Genomic DNA, 23294 nt, shown 5'->3' with positions numbered 1-23294 from the left:
CGCACCAACCAGAATAAGGCCCCTGGTGCACCATGAAGTGATGTGTGGTGCAACTGCAGCTAGATTGTGTGAGGAGACATCTGTATGTTGAGGCTTTCAGACCGTAATACTTTGTCACCTCTGCGGTTACTTTGGCTGTCCCCCAAACCTGTGTACATACAAATATTTGGCCTGCCTCACATTCCATTATCTAGGTGTATAAAATAAATAAATTACTCCCCCAGGAATTAATAATCCAGGCTACAGTCTGGATTATTGCATGCATGTATTCAAATGTTGTGTTCAATGTACTGTAAAAATCTGCTCCTTATTTATATCTGTGGTCCTGTCATTGTACATGTGGAATAATCCTACCCTTGCTTTCCCACAGATCTCTTTTCCTGGGCTCCCACCCTCACAGCCTATTTGGAATAACTCCTACCTGTTTCAGGGAAGAGATGGGGTGACCCTCTTTAGTGAAGGAGCAGCGCTGGTCCTGGAATATTACCCTGTCACTGCTGGTAAATATACCATAGTAGTTACTGCCTGGGAAGCCTTAACAAATTTCTAATTGTATTAGGGCCGCATTAATCAACTAATATTGCAGCTAATTCCCCGAAAACACCAGTTTTGGGGGGTTAACCACAAATACTATGTATCCCCCTAATGTATCACAGGGGGCCGCAGCAGGAATTTCTGATACCTGCTGCAATCCCCTCTGCAGTGCCGCCGGCCGCATCCCCCATAGGTTTCTATGGGGGATGCGAAGTTGCCCAATGTATCAACATCGGGCAGCCTGGCATCGCACCCCTGGGCTATCACCATTCTGATATGGTGATAACCCATTGTAGCCTACGGCTACACATCGCACTGCCCGAGCGGCAGTGCGGTCAGCGGGGTCGTGGGGGGGTCAGCGCGTAACCGCGCATGTGCAGACCCCCCGGCTTCCGGCTCCGGGCATCGCATCGCATCGCCGGAGCCCTGTCCCTGCGCCTAGCAGGTGATACATTGGGGCAAAATTATCGCATTTTACAATGCGATCCTGGGCGGTAATATTCCGCCCAGATCGCATTGTAAATGCGATCAATGATAAATGGGCCCTTAGTGTCTTTGCCAGTTCCCTTGGACCATAGGGAACACTGCATGGTTGTTGTGGCTATAAATGCATAGATGACATGGGTTATTATATACACTATCTGGCTCACTTGCTTATTTAAGATATTCATCATCACTGTGTCCTTTCTAATACTAACTTATGACGATATCGCAGAAGCGACTATTTGGGCAAATTTTACTAAGATTGAATGGGTACAAAGGCACCCATTCATTCACATTCATTGCTAATATGGCCGGGACAAATTTACAATCAGCCAAATTTGGCATATTTGCTGTTTTTAGGATCGTATGAATGAATACGTCATCCATAGAATTCGGCCGTATATGGCCATAGAGTTCTATCAGATCAGTAAATTTACTATCTTTCCTATGGCTGAATTCGTCCGTGTAGTCAGCTCAAAATACAAATGGAAAATACATTACATTTTCCATCCTTATTTTGCTGAAGCCTGCATGGATCAGTCAGATCAGTGCAGGCTTCTATATGTAAAATAAGAAAAATAAATCATTAAAAAAATTACGTGAGGTCTCTTCCACCACAAATATAACCATCCCTGGGCTCATTGAGCCGGTGCTGGTTCCAGAAATACACGGACAGATATGTCCATAGGAGCTGATGCTGAATTTTATTGCACTTGTGTCATAGGGGCAGATGTATTATAGTGGCGCCTATCGTGCCGCTATAATACTTCCTGCTTCGCCTCATTAGCGAGGCGAAGCAGGAGGGGAGACCGACAAGATGTATTAACAGCTTGTCTGCTGAAGCGGGGGAGCGCTAACTCCCCCCTCCAGGGATGTCTCCTCCTGGAGATAGCGCATCAGTTTACACTGATGCGCTGTCTCCTTTCCCCCCGGCCAGCTGGACTGGGCATGCGCGGTATCTCGCTACTCACGTGAGATCCCCAGTGCAGCCCAGAGCTAACAGCAGGGACAGCGCTGTCCCTGCTGTTTAGATAGGGCTTCGCCAGCCGGCTGCTGGCGAAGCCAAAACCAAGATCATGCGGAACGATGCTGACCGTTCATATATTCGGCCTGCTATCATTTGGATAGCAGCATAGCGCACCTGCCCTTTACAACACGCTGGCTCCATCATACATGGGGGAGAAGTGGTATCAGTGCACATAACATGCACTGATACCCCTTCTCCCCCATAACGACTCTTCATACATCTGCCCCATAGATCCCTGGTGGAAAATGCATAAAGTAAAAAAAAAAAAAAAAACATTATTATTTCCATTTGCATGTCTGCACAGGTCGCATATGTGCTAGGCTCAGATCAGACATGCATGCTGTAAGGCACATCTAAGCCCATCATTTTAATACATTTGTGTTGATAGCAATATACAGTATGCACTATCGTGTGAATTAAAGTTGAAAAATCTCCTTGTAAATGAATAATGAAATAAGGTCAAATAGGGGCCCTTATTCTGATCGGTGCGGCCGGATCCGATTATGCGGCCAGGACCGTGCATGCGAAACCCCGCCTTCCATACGGATCGCCAACTCCGTCCGTACGCGGTAAGAAGCTGGCCGAACGGACCGCACGTGTATTTTTCACGGAATACGCCTCCTCCATCTAAGGGAACCTCCCCCATCATTCGATGGTCGCAGAGTGGTCCACCAGCTCCCGCAACCTCAGACCACACAGACATTTTTCCGTGCAAAAGCAGGGATCTGGGCGGGCAGCTGACATCCGGCGATGTCATATGTCCGCCCCTTACACGTGCGTCACGGCCGCATTACCAAACGTACGCCCAGCGTTTGCATGGGAACGCCCATGAAACGCGGGGCGTATGCATATGGTAACGATCCCAAATAGCATTTCACGCCCCTCTCCACCCCCTGTTCGGAGTGTTCACATATCATGCGGGATTTGGCCGTATGCCCCGCTCGCACATGCGCAGAGACGCCTCTGCACATGCGCAGACACAAAACATCGGCGGGCCGAACGCACGCGGATATATCCGCACCGACCAGAATAAGGGCCCATGGTCACAAAATAATATAAAATATACATGTGTAATGAAGAAAGCATCATTATGTGAAAATGCCCTGTCTGTGCTTCTACATTAGTTTGGTCCTTCCCGTCATGTCTTTACCTGTCACAAGCGGTTGCAAGAGTGTGATTCATTCAAATCTGTATAGGATCTGGACATGTGCAGAACCAATTGTGTATTCTACACTACACAAACTGACATCAATATACAAATTATGTGGTAGAATTATCTGGGATAATTCTACCATATTGAGCAGCTAAGCGCAGTACGCACACTTTTTTCCTACTGTCCAAATACAAATTATGTGGCTGATGTTGACTTGGATTTGTACTTACTAATCTTCCAAATGGACTTGAAGAATGAATGAATGATCTTGATCTGATTTTATTGGACAACCTTCTTTGACTCACACATACATACACACACACAGTAACATTTGTGGCCAATACAGTATAACTTTATTAATTGTGCAGCAAATTTGCACCATAAGAGCTTCCTTTTATGTAGAGATGATCGGTTCGGATTCCGTGAAATCCAAACTGCTCCGGACATAGCTGGCCCAATGTCCCGCAAGCCGCGCTCGCAAGTTTCTAGCTTTGTTCGGAAACCCGAACGCGGTAATCTGGCGACAGATTCTAATGAGACGCTGAGTCTATAAAAGCTCGGCATCCCGAGAATTTGGTGCAATTTCAGTCACGCTTCCAGCTACGCACAGCTCTATAGTGCACAGCTCTATAGTGTGTATAGTGCACCCATAGTATATACTGTCAGAAGGTGGGTGTGTGATTGTTCGGCCCCAAGCAGCGTTATACAAGCTGCGCATTAAAAACAAATTAAATTTTAAAAATCCTAATCAATTTTCCTCATCTTTAATTATTAATTCTTTGTGTGTAGTGCACCCATAGTATATACTGTCAGAAGGTGGGTGGAATTCGCACTGTACAGGGGAGGGGCTAAAATTACTTAAATCTAGTAATTTCGCGTCATTTAAGCCCCACCGCCTCTTCGCGGACCCGCTTCATGACATCAGCCTTCCCCCTGCATCCCCCACCATGTCTTTTAAGGCTTCTCCCAGAGAGGAAATCTAAAAGGTAGGCAACTATGCTACTAATACTAATGCCGTCGCTGGTTTGTGTTCAAGTGTGCAATGTGTATGTCATTTTTTTACAAGCTATGGGTGCCCACGGACAATTCCATCTTGCACCTCTTTTTTTTGCCATTATGTGCTTTTTGAGGCCTACTTTTTCAAACTACCATCCTGTCTGCTGCTGCAGTGCCACTCCTAGATGAGCCACGTGTTTGTGTCGCACACATTTTATTAGGGGGTGCACTGTCACAAAGGGTGTGTTTAGCACCACCTATTGGGCATGTCTAACACCGCCATTGGGTCTGTCTAACTCTGCCAATCAGGCGTGCACTCACTACAATATAAAACGTTTCTCAGCCACACCATTATATCCGGCTTATTTCAGTTTTAATCTTCAAATTACTCTGTGTAACAGTGCATGCAAATAAAGTCAAAATCATATCTGGATGACACAGATACTGTATGTAGTGATACTGTATGACAATGGTGTAATACAATTAGCAATGCAAAACACACATAATTGATTGATGGGTGCTTATTTTAATGGAATACAGGTCTAAAAAGCAAAAGTCTTTGGTAAAAGGTATTGCTGGTATTACTAGCAGCAATAAGTGTGGGGGTGGGGGCACAGCATTAGGGGGTGCCTGTGTACCCTTCACACTCAATGTGCGCACACCTATGGCCGCACACTTGTGGCTTAGCATAGTTATCCATCTACAAAAAAAACAATATAGGGCCTTATTCTAGTTCACTCTTTCTGACAAAATCCTTCTTAGATGGACAAAACCATGTGTACTGCAGGGGGAAAGATGTAAAATGTGCAGAGATAATTAGATTTGGGGGAGTTATTTTGTTTCTGTGCAGGGTAAATACTGGCTGCTTTATTTTTACACTGCAATATAGATCTCACTCTGAAGTAAAACCCCACCCAAATCTAATTCTCTCTGCACAAGAACCATCTGCCCCACCTGCAGTGCACATGGTTTTGTCCATCTAAGAAGGATTTTGTCAGAAAGAGTGAACTAGAATAACCCCCATTGTGAGGTATAAAGTGGTCAAAATTGTCTGGAAAGGGCTGGAAATTAATGTTATTGCGGTTAATACTAATCTAGGGACAAAAAACCCGCAAAAATTGGGCGTTTTTTACCATAAAAAAAATCCAATTCCAAAGCTTTTCACCGCTGCTCGACAAAGCCAAAATCAAATCCCGGTGAAGAATCCAAATCCAAATCTTTGGCCCCGGCGCTCATCTCTACTTTTATGCGTTTAAGCCCTAAACCAGGGGTGTCCAACCTTTCACCTTCCCTGGGCCACATTAGAAGTTGAAAATTTGGTTTGGGCCGCACATAAAATAAAATAACAGTAACGATACCTGATCATCCAAAAAAACATAGAAAACATAGTTAACATATTAAACTTACTTGGAAATGAAGTTAGTGAGATGTTTGACATTGTTTCTCAGCCACCAATGCATCCAGATTTGCTTCGATGGAACTTGTTGCAATTCTCAGCGAGTGCTCAAGGTGCTCATCAGATATTTTGGTTCTAGTTTTATTCTTTGTGTGCTTCATCCTTGAAAATAGCTGCTCACAAATGTAGTTGCTTGCAAATAGCGATGACATGAATAAGGCATGATTGTGAAGTGCAGGATATTTTTCTATATATTCTTTGTGAATTGCTGCACTCATCCCCTGTGTCAACAGCTGTGGTGAGTGATCACTACAGGGGGCATTATGAATATAAGGGGCATTACTAGGGGGCATTATGAATATAAGGGGCATTACCAGGGGGCATTATGAATATAAGTGGCATTACCAGGGGGCATTATGAATATAAGTGGCATTACCAGGGGGCATTATGAATATAAGTGGCATTACCAGGGGGCATTATGAATATAATGCCCCCTGGTAATGCCACTTATATTCATAATGCCCCCTGTAGTGATCACTTACCACAGCTGTTGACACAGGGGATGAGTGCAGCAATTCACAAAGACACTGATGGTAGTGGGGGTATGAGAAGGCACCGCTGGCCTGGCTGCCTGCTCCTGCCGCCGCCGCCACCCATCAGATCACCATCCAGCCCTGCGCGCTGCTGGGATGGATCACGTGGGGGAAGCGCCAGCTCAGATGTCCTTCGGACCGCGGGAGCAGCTGAGTGCGCCTGCGCATTCGCACCGGCGTTCCCGCGGCCATTTTAGGTTTGGGAGAACTCGATGCTGGCCGCGGCCATCTTTACTTTGGGCACAGTGCTGCGGCCAGCACGCAGACGCTGCTGCGGGCGGACCAGGTAGTTGCCCTAAATATATTATACTTAGAATTTCTTAAAATGCACTGGGCCGCATTACTACCCGACCTGGGCCGCGGGTTGGACAAGCCTGCCCTAAAGCAATACTCTTAAGGTTGTATGGAAATGAAACCCCTGTGAAGAAATGAATGCAGTTTCATTTATTTCTCTTCATTGCTATGTGATAAGGTATGCAGTCAGAATGTCTCTGGTTGTCTCTGGCCAGCCTGAAGCCATTTTTTTCCTTTTCAGTGTGGAGGCCACTTAGGCAGCGGCAGCATGATCCTCCAATGCCACTAGGCATAACAGCTTTATATTATTCTCTGTTAGGAGGTATCTTTAGTGCCATTTGCATATCCTGAGTGATAGGGTATTTCAGGTGTGGCATTCTGCTGCGCTTTTTTTCTGCCGCGCTGTGTGTGTTGCTCCACCTTCTGTTCTCTCTGAGTGATCTGGTGGTCTGTAGGATGGTATGCCACAACACGGACCAAATGAAACAGGATGTGAGAATCATAAAGTGAGAGACTTTTGGAGAGTTTGCCTAAAGCTCCAAGTAAAAGTATTGTATTAATATACATCGAGCTTTCGGGGTGTAACCCCCTTCATCAGGATACAATTCCTACAGCAGGAACATGGACAAGAGGACCCATCGGTCCCATCGGTAGACCCATAGGTAATGTACAATGGCGGTCCGTACCTTTTGTGTGTGGGGGGCTGCCTCTGACCGTGATGCAGGCACCCCGCCCTGTCGCCACTGTCGCCGCCTGTCCCTGCAGTGACTTCCCGGGGCGTGTGCTCTGATAACAGGCACCGGGACTGCCACATGCGGAGTACAATCCTCTGTACTGCGCAATTGCCGAAGCAGCCCATAGAAGTAATTATGGTCCTGGCGCCTGTACTATACAAATGACAGGCACAGGGACCAGTGCATGCGCAGTACCGGAATAGGTACTGCACAAACAACGAATCAGCATGTCAGCCCGTAGAAAGGCATCCCGGAGGGAGGGAACACCTCCCAATGGGACTGCCTTTGTGACTGGCAGGTCGGACTTCCAATAGAAAGTCACTGCCAGTCACTGTGAAGCCAGTGCAGTCTCACAGACTGCATCTGGTTTCACTACAGTGGCGGATTTTACCTGGGAACGCTGCAGCCCATAGGTACAAACCGCCACTGGTAATGTATGAGTGAATGATTGTAGTATGTAATAACGTTTTACTGGTCGTATGTGTCTGTCTTTTTTTCACTATTTGTACTGTTGTGGAACTTCAAGTCCCAGCAGGCACTTTCATGCTGGGACTTGTGGTTCTCAAAGTCCCTGCATGTGCTGCAGGCTTGCTGGGACTTATAGTTCCACAACAATACACAATAGTTTGTTCTATTTGTTACACAAACATCAGCCTGGTGCTGTCACTGGGCTTCAGCCTGGGCAGGTAAATTCTAGAGGGGGGACCCCTTCATTGGGAGGGTCCACATTTCCCCAGGATCCCTGCCCAGGTTGACCGGTCAGGTGGTGAATGCTTTGGCCAGGGGGGACTTGTATAAAAAGTCTCCCCCTGGTTATGGCATTACCCTGCTGGCTGGTTGGGCCTAGTGCTGGTTCTTAAAATACGGGGGAACTCTACTCATTTTGTCCCCCATATTTTGGGAACCAGGACCAACCACTGAGCTTGGTGCTGGTTTTAAAAAATCAAGGGGAACCCTACTTGCTTTGGCCCAGTGATTTTTTTGAAACCAGGACCATCTCTTTGAGCCCAGGGCTGGTTATGCTCAGGACCCCACAACGTTTTTTTTTTTTTTAACTTTCACACATTTTTTGGGACAGAACCATGCACAAATCGCACTGGACTGTACACGGTTTTGTCAAAATCATCTGTCGGAACCTGGTCTGTTTGTGTGCGAATTCGGACGATTTTTTTACTAATAATAGCAAAAGTCAGGATATCCATCCCATTAAATGTTCCAGTGGTATCCATGTAGAAGTATTCTTGGAAGATTGCAGGGTAGGCATCATCAGTAGCTGCTTCAAGTTAGGTCCTCTGCAATGTTTTGCACCTACTTCATGTAGTTTAGGGTCTAATGCAATGAACGGTCAATGTGGTGTGACCACTTTTTCCAAATGATGTGATTCGATATTGAAGGTGGTGGTGTAGATCATGTGTTCAAAATCAAATGAGCACCGTATCTGATCACCATTTGGTCAAAATTCACCCTTGCCTTTGCCAAAAAGCATGTAATAGTGGTAGTTGAGTACCCTCGTTCCAACAATATATATAAATCATCTGTTAGCAAATGTGTGTTTTAGTTTTAACCATGAAAGCAAAACATTGACATAGAACAATTTATTGATTTGAAATAGATATATATCATCCTTCAGTAAATATACCCCATGGACTCAGCAGACTATGCACTGCCTCATGTTGGAGAAAGTGCACTATATAAATTAAACTTACTTTATTATGTATGTTTATGGCTGCCAGTATACCTTTTAAAATTAATATTTCTTGTTATTTATCTTGTTTCACTGTTCCCATCCATCTCCCTAATGTACCATCATTTTGCACAGGGGAAAAAAAGGTCAGTTTTAAATGACCTTACTAGTGAGCATAAAATCACCTTATTATTGAGTATAAAATCAATCTCCAGCAGCATTTGATGCTGGTCACAAGGTTAATGCCAGTAATCCGATCTAGGAGTTTTCAAGCACGTAGGCAGAGGTGGCATACTTGTTAGGGTTTATATATTGACATTCATAATGTCGATGTGAGAATGTCAACATGTTTATATTGTCAACATTGACCATGTCAATATCATGTAGACACTGATGACATTTTGAAATAATGGATTGCCAACATCTCGTCCCTGGTGGCCGCGCAGTCAATTGCTTAGTCAGGGTGGCAGTGGTGGTTTTTGGGTTTTGGTCAGTCATGTGACCTTCAGTTCCAACATATTAATCTGATGCGATACCTTAGTGGTATGTACTATCCTTTAACCCTACCCCTAACTATAGTATGTAACCATCTTCCTCCCCCTCCACAGCCTAGTGCCTAACCTTCCTGTCCCACAGCCTGGCCCTAGTGTCGATCTTCTGAAATTGTTGGCATTTCACATTCTGAGAATGTCAGAATGCTGCCTGTGAACAATGTCATTCACATAACTGTAGATATTGTGGTATCAACATTATGAATGTTGGTGTTGTCACTGTAGACCCCTGGTGATTAAGATTTCTGTCTCAAATTGCTTCTTCTGAACATGAAAGTATGTGTGGAGTTTGTATGCTCTCCTGTGATTGCCATTTTTTTCTTGTTTCATTCCACGGAATATATAAATACATGGGATGGCTCCAATTATATAAGACTGTATAAAATACACTTATCAAAGTGAATCTGTATTATGCCTCATTGTACATACACAGACAAAGTAGTATATGCAAAAATATGCTTATTCGACATAGGGCGAGATTTACTAAAGGGAAAATGCCGTAAAACCCCCGTTTTACGGCATTTTCCTATGTATCAATCCCCGACCGCCCCGTTTTCGCAAGGCTGGGTATCGCCACCCCCTGGGTGGCGATACCCTATAGAAGCCTATGGGCTTCTTTCGCCTCCCGCCGTATGACGTCCGCGCCCCCCCCCCCCCCCCCTCCCGTCCTCCAAAATCTCCTCCTCCCCCTGGTGTGACAGCCGGGAGGACATCCGGCTTCAGGGGGGAGGAGGAGACGCAGGGGGACGCTGGCAGCCGCCGGGTGGTGACGGAGACCCCCGCAGCCCACATCACAGGTATCGCGGGGGTCTCCGTCACCGCAACCCGATGCTGGCCGCATATGTTTGTACATATGCGGCAGCATCGCGGCGGCTGCAGTGCGAAGGGTGGCGATGTATGTTAATACATCCCGCCCATAGGGGCAGATGTATTAAGCCATAACAAGAGATAAAACCAAGGGTGATAAAGGGGCAGATGTATTAAGCCTTAACAAGAGATAAATGCAAGTGTGATAAGGAGAGATAAACGTCCAGCCAATCACCTGCCAACTGTCATGTTACAGGCTGTGTTTGAAAAAAGTCAGTAAGGAGCTGATTGGCTGGACGTTTATCTCTCCTTATCACACTTGAATTTATCTCTTGTTAAGGCTTAATACATCTGCCCCAAAGAGAGATAAACGTCCAGCCAATCACCTGCTAACTGCCATGTTACAGGCTGTGTTTGAAAAAGTCAGTAAGGAGCTGATTGACTGGATGTTTATCTCTCCTTATCACCCTTGCATTTGTCTTTTGTTAAGGCTTAATACATCTGCCCCATAGTGAGGAGATGAATGGCTGGTACTTTATCTCCTTCCAGTTTATCTCTCCTTAGTACATAGACTCCTTGTACTTGAAAATGACAAGTAGGAAGTGGTTGGTTGGTACTTTATCTCCATCAACTTAATTGTTCTGCAAGGCTTAGTACATAGACCCCCTTAAGTGTGTAGCAATGCTGGCTATCGTCCACCTACTAGTGTCAGCCAGTAGCCATCTTCAGGGAGTGAATGCGATATACACAGGTTAACAAGCTCTTGTTAAAATGGACTCCAGTGTGATGAGAAGAAAATTTCGATTTAAGCTTTAATTGCTATACACATTTGTTGGGGCTATAACTAATGGATGATAATAACAGATTATTACCAGAAGGAACTGAAAAAAGGGTTTACAGAATAATGCTGTGAGGGAATGAAAGTTGACCGTTAATTTCTTTGTGTAGATTCCCAGCGTGTCCCATGGCATCTATCAAATTACTGTGGGTTCTCTGTAATCCCCTTGGACATGGATATCTATCACCAGCTGATGCCTGCTAGTAGCAACAAGGCACTGACCTTAACTGGCGTGCCTATACAGGTAAACTGATGTTGGGGATCACTAAGGTTTGGAAAATAAGTTATGTAAATATTTGGCAAGTATTGGGGAAATCCGTTCTGCCATGACAAGCTTTGTACTTGGGTGTGAAGTTGGCGAGGAATTTTGTGTGGATTGGAAAACCACCAAACTGTGGGGTATTACAGATGGTACAGTATTGCCTTCATGCACCTCTCCCTCCTTAGGGCACAGAGATGAAGACTCTCTCTGGTGGACCTCCCTCAGTGTCACTACAGCTGCTACTACTGACGTCTGAGGTGAGAGGTGAAACATTGTCTGGTACTGACTCTTAATTATAATCTTCTGTCTTTTCTTGCATACTGTTTATTTACCTTTCCTCTGTCATTGCACTTACACGTCTGATAATTCCTAGTCCCTTGTATTTTCTCTGTGTCTCTTCTGGTTTTTGTGGTACATGTTATCTATTATCATTTGTGTTCATCACTATGTTTCTGCTTAGGTCCTTTGTGTGGTATTTGCTGAGTGACTGTATTACTGGTGCTTAGATCAAGTAGAAACACAGAGAAAACCGTTTATCACAAGTGCCTGAACAACTGATGACAATGTGGGATTCTACCACCTGTCAATCTTTCCCTCTCCCCTTACCAAGCTCCTTTTGCTTTCTCTCTTCTCTCATTTATAATCTGAACTAACAAGCTGTCGATATCTTTTCATATCACACCTCAGGGCTAGTGGGAGGTGGGCTGGGGGGGATGCTTCTGCCTAATTTCTCCCACGAGACAGTAGAAGAAAAAAGGAGGGGTACTGCTGAATAATTCAAGGGGTTTTTTAGCCTTGAGCTGCAATAAATAACCTCCCTCCTCCTCTAATGTGAGGAACTGAATTAATTCCGAGACTCGCCACTTAAACCCAATATACACCATGGGGAAACATAAAATGATGGTCTGTGAAGAAATGTTCTTCTATCGGGCTATTCATTCAGACGGCTGATAGTAAATATTAGGAAGGCTAGATCATTGGTTGCCGTTATGATGACCATAAGGCAAGCTTCTAGTCCTGGTATAATAGGTAGGTGATAGAAGAGAATGCTGGTAATAGTCACAGGCAAACTAACCAGAAATGTTGAAGGTGAAGACCTTAAAGTGATTCATTAAGGAACTACTAAGGGATTGTGGGATAGAAGGAGGGGGGGGGGGGGGTGTTCCAAGCATTTGGTCTGTGGTGTTTCTTGCTCCAGTTGTGTGCTCCTATGTTAATCACAGACTAATGAGTGGGGCTCATGCAGACACACACTCTGTGTTCTGCCCACAGACAAATACACACAGATGCCTTTCATTATCGTCTATTACCAAGTAATGCTCTCATATTCAGCCGCAGCACGAAGTAGCAAGGGGGTAAGATTAGTCATTTCATGTGTTGCACTCCTGGCATATGCAATACAAACACATGCTGAACCTCTGTACACTGTGTGCAGCACTTAATAATGTGTCTTGTTCTTCAGCACCCAGAATTCTTTTTGAGTCCATCAGCAATGCAGTCCACTGAAAACCATCAGACTACAATCTTCACAAAGGGGGGCACAGTTACCCCTGACAGGCATGAGGTGAGTGGACAGGTAAACATGGCATCTAAGTTTATAGCTTTATTGCAAGTTGTACCATTTATTATTAATTTACATGGTAAACATAGAAGACGGTAACACAGTATATGAGCATATGTACATTACACAATGGGAGACCAGAACATAAATACATAAGTATCAAATATTAATATCCTACCATGGACTGGACAGGACAAATAACAGGGGCAAGCGTATGGCTACTTGCTGAAGCTAGCATAAGAGTACAGTGGCAAGCCGCAAATGACCTGATGAGTGCTAGGTAGGGACAAGAAAGTGTAGGACCTTGCCTGTAAGAGCTTCATAGTAACAGGCAGATTTACTACAATCCGCATATAAGCAATACTTTCCTACAGTAAATATGTGTCTCCTCTCCCGGGCCCTTATTCTAATCGGATCGGTACGGCCCGCGTGCGGCCGTACCGCCGATGTTTTTACTCTGCACATGCGCAGAGGTGAATCTGCGCATGTGCAGCCCCCTTCGCCGCAGACGTATTTCGTCCGCCGCAAAGGGGGCGTATAGGGGCGTGAGAGGCATCATGCCCTCATTTCCCTATGTGTACGCCCCGCGTTTCATGGGCGTTCCCATGCAAACGCGGGGCGTATGCATGGTAATGAGGCCATGACGCAACTCATGGGGGCGGAAAGCTGACGTCGCCGGATGTCAGCTTTCAGCCCCCATACAAGCTACCACACGGACGATTGTCCGTGTGGTCTCAGCTTGCGGGAGCTGCCGCGGCGTGCGGACCTGCCTTCGATGGTCGACGACCATCGAATGCAGGGGGCAGCTCCCACCATGGTGGAGGCGTAGCCTCCACCATTTTTATGCGGATCGCCAGCCGTCCGTGTACGGACGGCCGTGGCGATCCGTAGGGTGGGCGGGGATTGGTTTGTGCGGCCGGAGCCCCCAACCAGAATAAGGGCCCAGGAGAAGCCCAGAGAGGAGACTCTTTGCAGCTTTGGCGGAGGTAGGGCTTGCCTTTATTAAGCCCCACCCCCAGTCCTGCAAATGCTGTGATTCATGGCTCTTCGAGGAGGGGGTGGTACTAAATGACTCAATTTGTGTCATTTTAGGCTCTCCCCAATAAGCCATGAGTGCTGGTATTTGACCGGCAGAGAGAGGGGATGCAGGGGCTGGCGCGGGGGCCCCCACTATATGCGTGAGACTTGCACACCCGTCTGGTCTGGGGGGTCAGTAGGGTGACCTAATCTTTGGGACCCTCCCAACCATTCCGGGAGGGTAGGAGAGTATGAAATAAGCTATAGTTTTGATATGAGAAATGTAACTGTATTTGCACTGCATATTTGAATACATCCCAAGAATATACTGTATTAAAAATCACATGCAGGGACAGAGCTTGAGAGCAAGCTCTGTCCTGAGATTATCATCCCCACACTGCTTTGCAAACAATACTCAAAGAATGTGCATGGACCATCAGCTATCCCTCCATGAAACTCCATTAAGGGGACACTGGTCATCTGATCTGTGATAAGTTACTGAGCAAGTGCAGAGCAGGAGTCTGGGAAACAGATCAAAGCCATAATAAATGACCATCTGAAGATGGCATTATTATTGCAAAGCTCCCCCTGATATTATTTCAAAATGTATTTTAGTAAATCTGAAACAGATTGCCTTTCCTATTACAGGTATGGGAAATGGTATCTGCTTACTGAAAGAATGCAAATTTAAGGGCTTGGAGAAGTTTTTTTTTATTTTTACTAAAGCTATTTGATACATATAATAGATATTAATAAAACTTTTATTACAAAATATTGACAAATATGCCCCTAAGCGTTTGAAGATAAATTCTCATTCCATCACTGCACTGCCTATTGCTCTATACAGGATTATTATTGTCATACCCTGTTGTGTACCAGATTGCCTATGTACAGTACATGCCAGTGTTATATTCTAAAGGATCACTATACAGTACATTATTAGATCGCTTAACTACATTGTGCCTTATAATGAGAAAAATCATCACTATATGGCCTGCCCTATATACAGTGACATTGCTTTACTTGTCAGTTCTCTATACCGAAAGCCTGGTGCTGTCTACTGCTGGAATAAGTGCTCACTATGCTTGCTGCATACCAACAGGTCACTACATCAATGAATAGTGAGACATCATTGTTTGTACAGTGACATATTGTTGCTGAATACTGAGCATTTGGTTTAGCAGTAAATGCTGTATATTAATATATAGAACCATAGTTCTTAATTATGGTCACTGTATATGAGATAAAGCTTTTCAGCGCTTAACAGATTTCCAGTGACAGAGACAAAGCACACAGGAAATTATCTTTGCGAAATAAAGAGTTGGGTATTTGGAGTAATGACGGAAGGAACGTGTCTGAGAAGACAGAAGAGATACAGTGGCTATGATACACAATATACAGAGTCCTGCTCTTTCCATGGGGTGTGTTTGCTGTTGGATTACTCCATAAAAGCGAAGGATGAAAGAGAGGGATGAAAGACAAACCGCAGCTGTTCTGCTTATCTCTGGCGTCCAGAGTGTAAACGGCATGTGGCGGGACCACTGAGACCTCTCATCTTTTCCTGTGTGTTTGGGGAAACTGCTGAGCCCTGTCTTTTGGGGCTATTTAACTTTGTTTTGTAATCCAGCTTCTTCTGTATACTTGCATCCACTACAGATTTGACTCAATGCAGGACTATGAAAAGAAAGATTTGTAGCTGAACATACCCATTACAGCTTGCCCAGATTCTGGCCGGGTATGGGTAAAATCCAGAACCTGGACCAAACAGGCTTCATTCATCAATATCTGTCATTCTGGAGCTTGTAGTGTCATGCCCGGATGGTGCATTGATGGTGCACAGCAGTGGGGCTGCTGTGACACCTGTCACCAGGGAGAGGAGGAAGGGGAGAATACAGCCTCCCTGTATGGTCCGAGGATGTAATAAAACCAGAATCGTCCGGACCATGGGCCTTATTTTGGTTCATTCTTTCTGACAAAATCCTTCTTAGATGGGCAAAACCATGTGCACTGCAGGGGGGGCAGATGTAACATGTGCAGAGAGAATTAGATTTGGGTGAGTAATTTTGTTTCTGTGCAGGGAAAATACTGCCTGCTTTATTTTTACACTTCAATATAGATCTCACTTTGAAGTAAAACCCCACCCAAATCTAATTCTATCTGCACAAGTAACACCTGCCCCACCTGCAGTGCACATGGTTTTGCCCATCTAAGAAGGATTTTGTCAGAAAGAATGAACCAAAATAAGGCCCCATATGAGGAGGCTGTAATGTCCCCTTCTCCATATCCCCGGTGAAAGATATTACAGGCACCCTCAACCCCACCCCACCCCCCCCGGATGGGTCTCCCCTGGACATGCACCCCCGGACTAGACGTTACAAGCTCCGGAATACGGAGTTTGATAATTCGGTCTGGTTCTGGTTTTTACTTAGTCCCATTCTGACCAGTAGAAATTTATTATGCTTAGAGATAGCCATCGGCTGTCAGTCGAACAAAATGGATGACCATCGATAGGTTTGACTGACTGGCCATGGACCAATCAGAATGTGGGGGTGGGGCTTCATGGGTGGGCGGAGCTATGCTCTGTGTCCCTGGACTTTGGAAAAAAAAGTGCAAAATCATTTTGCTGTGCCATCGATGGAGGAAACCCATCTGGTTCTCCCCCATCAATGTCAAAGGTATTTGACATCGGCCATCAACCATTGATGATTTTGATTCATCGATGGTCGATGGCCATCCCTAGTTATGCTGGGCATACAGAATGTAGTAATGTAATACTATAAACTGAGCAATACAAGTAGTGTACTCACTGTTAGTATACAGGGTCCAGCAGCATATTGGTTACTATAAGTATGTACGTATGTATGTACTATGGATGAGGCCATAGTCTGCCGCAAGCATATCTCTAGGACAGTTTTATGGCCCCTCAGGGAGGATCTGATTAAAAGCTGATTCTGTTTGTAAACGCACAGACACATAATGAAAGAGGGAGATTTATAGGGATTCCAAGGAGCGGAGGGCAAGGGGAGGGGGCCAGGGAGGGTGCTGACTAAGAAATAAGGGCTAGAGTGACAAAATGAGAAGAGGATGGATTGGGAAAGAGAACTTACGCATCCATGAAAGTGTTACACAGTTATATAGTAATTATCTTGTTGTGTTTTGTTGACTCTCAGGCCAGATTGTCAAATGCCACATTTTTATAGCTTTTATTACATAAATTGCATTTTTATGGGTAATATGGGCCCTTTCTGCCTCTCATTTCTCATTACTGAAATAGAACAGTTTTAACATGTAGATAAGCCCTAGGCAAAGTTTAAATTATTATGCCTCCTGAAATAAAATATTCATCCAGATTTTTTCTGTCCTGCTGAACAAAATAATTGCTCGTACGGTTTCATAATGTAGTGTGGTGCCCTACAGCTTCACACTGTGCCCAGGTCATGAGAGAGAAGAGAGAGAGAGAGAGAGAAAGAGAGAATCTCATGAGTTGTAAATTGTCTTCTAAGACTCAGCTGTAATGTGTAGGGTTATACAATATTAGTATGTGGTTATTACTTACATGGAGGTGGGGAACCCAAGTGCAGAGAAACTGAGAAGAGTGCTCCATTATGGCTGCTTGCCTACTGGAGGCCTATGGATTTTGGTGAGCTCTCAATGGGACTCTCGTCTCTCTGCCTGCTCCCACCCACTTCTCTAGTGAACTGAGTGGAGACATTGATGGCCTAATTTTCTGTACATTGGATCATCATGATTATGGTATTGGCTGTGCAATGAGGTTATTACATGTACTGTGTCCTAGGTGGCAGGGAATGATGCTACATATTGCATCACCATTTGCCTATGTTGGTTACTTGCTACTTTCCTTTTGGATCACCAGTAGAGGAGGTCCAAAAAATAGACAGGAATATTACAAGGATGTACAAAGAATAGTCCGTATTGCCCATGACAATTACTTCCAGCAGATTATCACATCAGTGTGCTTAAAAACATATTGTAATAGTGCTGCTCCGATCTGGATCGGAGGTAGAACTGCAGGCCATGTCACCTGCATGACTGACTCCTCTTCTATCCGGAATTCCTCCGGAGGATCCTACAGTGCTACGCCTACTGTTGCTGCTGTTGCTGCTGGGAGTTATTCATCATCTCAAAGAGGAAGTCGGAACACCACTACTTCTTTCACTATGCAATTGACTGTCCAACAGTCGTTTGCGATGAGGATGAAGTAAGATAGAAATTATCCTATGGCAAAGCAGATAACTCAGGCCTTGACAGCTATGTTGGTGTTAGATGTGCATCCGGTGTCCTCCATTGGTGGAGTAGTATTTAGATGATTGATGGAGGTATTGTGTCCCCGGTACCAAATTCCAATTCACTAGGCAGATGATACCCTGGATGTACATACATGTCCGAAAAAGTGTCCTCAGTGTCCTGAAAAATGCGATTGTGCCAACTGTCCACTTAACCATGTTTGTGGTACAGGGCAATCTAAGGATTAAATAACTTGCACAGCCCACTGGGTAGATGCATCACCTTCTGCAGCCACAGCAGCATCTCTGAAACGCCAGCTTGTTCCAAGGCAGGCTACGCTGTGTATCATTGGTTTCAGTAAGAGGCACAATGCCAACAACCTCTTAGAGAAACTGAAGGAAGTCATCACTTAGACTCTCTAGGGGATTTGAGGTATCGGACAATGCCAGTAACATAGTGCAGGCATTACATATGGGCAAATTCCAACATGTGCCATGTTTTGCCCACACAATAAATTTGGTGGTGCAGCATTTCCTTAAAAGAGACAGAAGCATGCAGGATATGCTTGTGGTGGCTGGACACTTGGTACTTGTGGATTATCACGGCTCCCACGATGGCCATCATATGCGAAAAAATGCTTTGTGGAATCACAACTCTTTAGCTCCTTCTCTTTCTCCAGCCACTTTTGCAACAGCCTGATCAGGGGAATGACCTGACTCAAGCTGGCAGTGTCGGAACTGACTTCACGTGTGGCAAGCTCAAATGGCTGGAGAACATTTCACAACACGGAAACCACTGCACTTGAATCAGGTGAATCCCCGATCCTTTGCCTATGTCATAGGTGGCTGTGTAGGCTTGAATGACCTATTGCTGCTGCTCTAACCTCTGCAGCATATAGAGGGTGGAGTTCCGCACATCACAACCTCTTGTTTGAGGTGATGACAGGGCAGGTTTAGGAGTTTTGGATGGTGCTCCAATCTCCAGAAGGCAGTGGCAGAATGGCAAAAGTGTCCGGTACTTGTGGATTATCACGGCTTCCATCGCATGCCATTGCATTCCATATATAGTGGCATGCGATGCAATGCGATTTTTACCGTTTTTTGCAGGTTTTTTACAAAATCGTATGCAATCGCATCGCATGCGATCGCATACGATTTTTCACTGAAAAGCATCCAAATGCATTGGAATTAGTATGAAACATGTTCAATGGCCCCCAAATGGCATTTTTGAGGCTGTACCACCCCCACTATCATCGCGAACCCGAAACGTGGCGAGCGCAGCGAGCCCGCGAGGGGCGGCGGTACGCGTCCTACGACCTTTTCATACCCCCACTATCCACGTCGGCGTGGAGTTGAGAATAGAAAGTGTGGCGAGCGCAGCGAGCCACTGAGCCCGAAGCGTGGCGAGAGCAGCGAGCCCAGCGAGGGGACGCGGATACCTTCACAGGTATCCGCGTCCCCTCACGGGCTTCACAGGTAATCCGCGTCCCCTCACGGGGCTCGCTGCGCTCGCCACGCTTCGTGCTCAGCGGCTCGCTGCGCTCGCCACACTTTATATTCTCAACTCCACGGCGACGTGGATAGTGGGGGTATGAAAAGGTCATAGGACGCGTACCGCCGCCCTTCGCGGGCTCGCTGCGCTCGCCACACTTCGGGTTCGCGTTGATAGTGAGGGTGGTACAGCCTCAAAAATGCCATTTGGGGGCCATTGAACATGTTTAATACTAATTCCAATGCATTTGGATGATTTTCAGTGCAAAATCGTATGCGATCGCATGCGATCAAATCACATGTGATGCGATCGCATGCGATGCGATTGCATACGATTTTGTAAAAAAAACCTGCAAAAAACGGTAAAAATCGCATTGCATCGCATGCCATCGCATGCCACTATATATGGCATGCGATGGCATGCGATGGGAGCCGTGATAATCCACAAGTACCGGACACTTTTGCCATTCTGCCACTGCCTTCTGGAGATTGGAGCACCATCCAAAACTCCTAAACCTGCCCTGTCATCACCTCAAACAAGAGGTTGTGATGTGCGGAACTCCACCCTCTATATGCTGCAGAGGTTAGAGCAGCAGCAATAGGTCTTTCAAGCCTACACAGCCACCTATGACATAGGCAAAGGATCGGGGATTCACCTGATTCAAGTGCAGTGGTTTCCGTGTTGTGAAATGTTCTCCAGACATTTGAGCTTGCCACACGTGAAGTCAGTTCCGACACTGCCAGCTTGAGTCAGGTCATTCCCCTGATCAGGCTGTTGCAAAAGCGGCTGGAGAAAGAGAAAGAGAGCTAAAGAGTTGTGATTCCACAAAGCATGTAGCTCTTGTGGATGAAGCCCGTCATACCCTTTCCCAGGATACAAGGGTGGTCAGTCTATTAAAGTCAGTTGAATACATTCTGGACATCATCTGAAGTGGTCTGTGACAGGACAACAGCTCCTCTTTCATTTTATCCCACACCTGTGGCTGCAAGGAAACAGCTCAAATCCTACCGAATCCACTGGCGGTGATGCAGGGCAGGCAGGAATGAGTTTGGACATCTGGTCCGGACTGAAGGTCCTGCCAAAGATTGCTGACATGTCTACTGTCACTGCATACAATGCTGTCACCATTGAAAAAATGGTTAAGGATTACATTGGTGACAGCATCCAAGTAGACATGTCAGGCAGTCCGTACCTGTAATGGCAGGGAAAAGAGGCAATTTGGAAGCTCCTGTAAAAAAAGAGTTTTTGCCTATTTTCTAAGTGATCTTTCTAGATAGCTTAGAAATTAAGCACAAATCGCTCCGTGTATACACCCCATAGTGATGGCGATGTGTGGTCCCATGTGTCAGATCATATGAGCATGCAGAATAAACCTAGATAGATCTCGTAGCAGGTTTTTTTTTTAGCTTAGCAAAAAAGCTTAGCACAAATGGCTTAGCACACATTGATATCTGTGTATGGGCGATCTTGACACTGGGGAAATCACCTAGCCCAGTGGTTCCCAAACTTTTTCAGTCCACGGCACCCTTTGGTGCTCCATGACTTTTTCAAGGCACCCTTAAGCCAAAATAATAACCAAACTGTCCCTTTTTTTTAAAGTAGTTAATCTGCTCTTCCCGCTGACTTGGTGCAACCAGCTGCTCTGATTCCGGCAATCAGGGACGGACCTAACGTTTCTTCTAGGGTTGGCAGTTTACGGTTTAATCTTCACCCTCCCCTCATCACCTTCCCAGTCTCAATTTTTCCATCACACAAATGGTGTTTTATTACAATTCCCAGCGTATGAATCAACACAACATTTTAAACATTCAAAACTTTTTAAACTAAAAGTGCTTAAGTGTCCTTATTGGACTTCTATCTGGAGACTTGGGGTGGAACTATTTATGGGGGGTTAGTGCTCTGTCATCCCCTACAGCTGGATCCTAGGCACCTGTACTACTACTATCCCCATTCTACCATGTCCTGCAGCCAGCTCCCCCTCTATCACACCCCAGCATGTTGGTAGTACTTACTGCAGATGGTCAGGTTATGCATGGCCCAGTTAGCAGCAGCCTGGAGTCCAGCACATGGAACCAGGCACTGCAATAGACCTGTGGCAGGTCACCCTTCTTCCCCACCTGCAGACCAGGTTGGCAGTGTCCCATAGCAGGGTTGACATGCTGGAGCATTACTCCTGGGATTTTGGCTCGGGACCCAGCACTACAACCGGGTTGTTCCTGTGGCCAACCCAGGAAAAAAAAGGCTAGTGTAAAAGGGGTATAACAGGCTATTCACAATATGTGGCCAGGGAAAACCACAGAGGAAGAAGAGAGGGGCTGCTAGTGTGGGGACATAGAGGAGGCTACAGCATGAAGTTGCGGTAATCTCCCCTCCTCTTCCTACAGTACAACCCATATAGAGGGCTGGTGGGGGGGAGCTTGGCTGAGCATCAGTGACCGCATGTAGCCAGGCATCCCCCCCAGATAGCGCAGTGCTCTCCGACATCTATTTGTGCTCCCCAGCTCCATCCTGCTGCTGCTGCCTATTCATCCTGCTGCTGCCGCTGGGACGTGTCACAGGAGACCAGGGGCGGATCTAGACAGGGGGGTGCCCCCCCGCTGTTGCCTTACACTGACTCCTCCGGTGCCTGCTAGCCTGTTTACAGGCTACACACTGCCCGGCCCACTGACTCTTCACAGACAGCCGCTCTGCTGCCTACATTCCCCTTCCCAATTCCATACACACTGCCCGGCCACTCACATAAATAAAAAGACTTGCGGATGGCAGGCTGCGGCGGCGGCACCCCTGGAACAGCGCTGCGGCACCCCAGGGAGCTGCGGCGCACAGTTTGGGAACCACTGACCTAGCCTAAATCGCTTAGCACATCTCAACGTGTGTATGCCCCTTAACTTTTCTACTTATGATTCTACTTCCACATAACTACTGATATTCAGTTCAAGATTCTCAACCTCAAAACCTTGACGTTCAGCTCTCATCTGTACATCACTAACCTCTCTCCTTCTTCTCCTCACCTCTCTGATTATGCTTAAAGATGCAGTTACACTGTGCCTTCATAGGGCGGTTGCAATCTTTGTTGATGCGCCTGGTGATGCATCTCTTAATAACAGTGGTGGAGTTGCACTGCAGCTGGTGGGCATCTTAGTAGGAAGAGCACTGGCTGCAGATTTGGCATAATGACACTTCTGAATCAGGACCATTGTCTCAGTGTTACTCTCTCCCTCCATATTGTAGAGCCATGTCTACATTCTGTCAACCTCATACAGTTGCAAGAAAAATGATGTGAACCCTTTGGAATTACCTGGATTTCTGTATAAAATGGTCATAAAATGTGTTCTGATATTCATCTAAGTCACAACAATAAACAAAAATAGTCTGCTTAAACTAATACCACACAAACAGTTATATGTTCTCATGTTTTTTTATTGAATACACCATGTAAACATTCACAGTGCAGGGTGGACAAAGTATGTGAACCTTTGGATTTAATAACTGGTTGACCCTCCTTTGGCAGCAATAACCTCAACCAAATGTTTCCTATAGTTGCATATCAGACCTGCAAAACTGTCAGGAGGAGTTTTGGACCATTCCTGTTTACAAAACTGTTTCAGTTCAGCAATATTCTTGGGAT

The 23294-nt window shown here is 45.7% G+C and overlaps 1 protein-coding gene across 2 annotated transcripts in view; it reads left to right on the top strand.

Annotated features, from left to right (window-relative positions):
* The first annotated feature begins 11293 nt into the window (after positions 1-11293).
* Positions 11294-23294, top strand: part of CCDC33 (coiled-coil domain containing 33) — a 41026-nt gene continuing 29025 nt past the window's right edge. For both annotated transcript variants that reach the window (XM_083183585.1, XM_083183584.1), the window contains exons 1-3: positions 11294-11334; positions 11538-11609; positions 12815-12916. In XM_083183585.1, the coding sequence (XP_083039711.1) occupies positions 11547-11609; positions 12815-12916 (165 nt within the window). In that variant the 5' untranslated portion in view covers positions 11294-11334; positions 11538-11546. The remainder of the gene's footprint in view (positions 11335-11537; positions 11610-12814; positions 12917-23294) is intronic.

This window comes from Crinia signifera, chromosome 4 (assembly GCF_055691185.1).
Source record: "Crinia signifera chromosome 4, ASM5569118v1, whole genome shotgun sequence".
In the NCBI taxonomy this organism is placed as follows: domain Eukaryota; kingdom Metazoa; phylum Chordata; class Amphibia; order Anura; family Myobatrachidae; genus Crinia; species Crinia signifera.
This window is presented reverse-complemented; position numbering and strand designations above follow the sequence as displayed.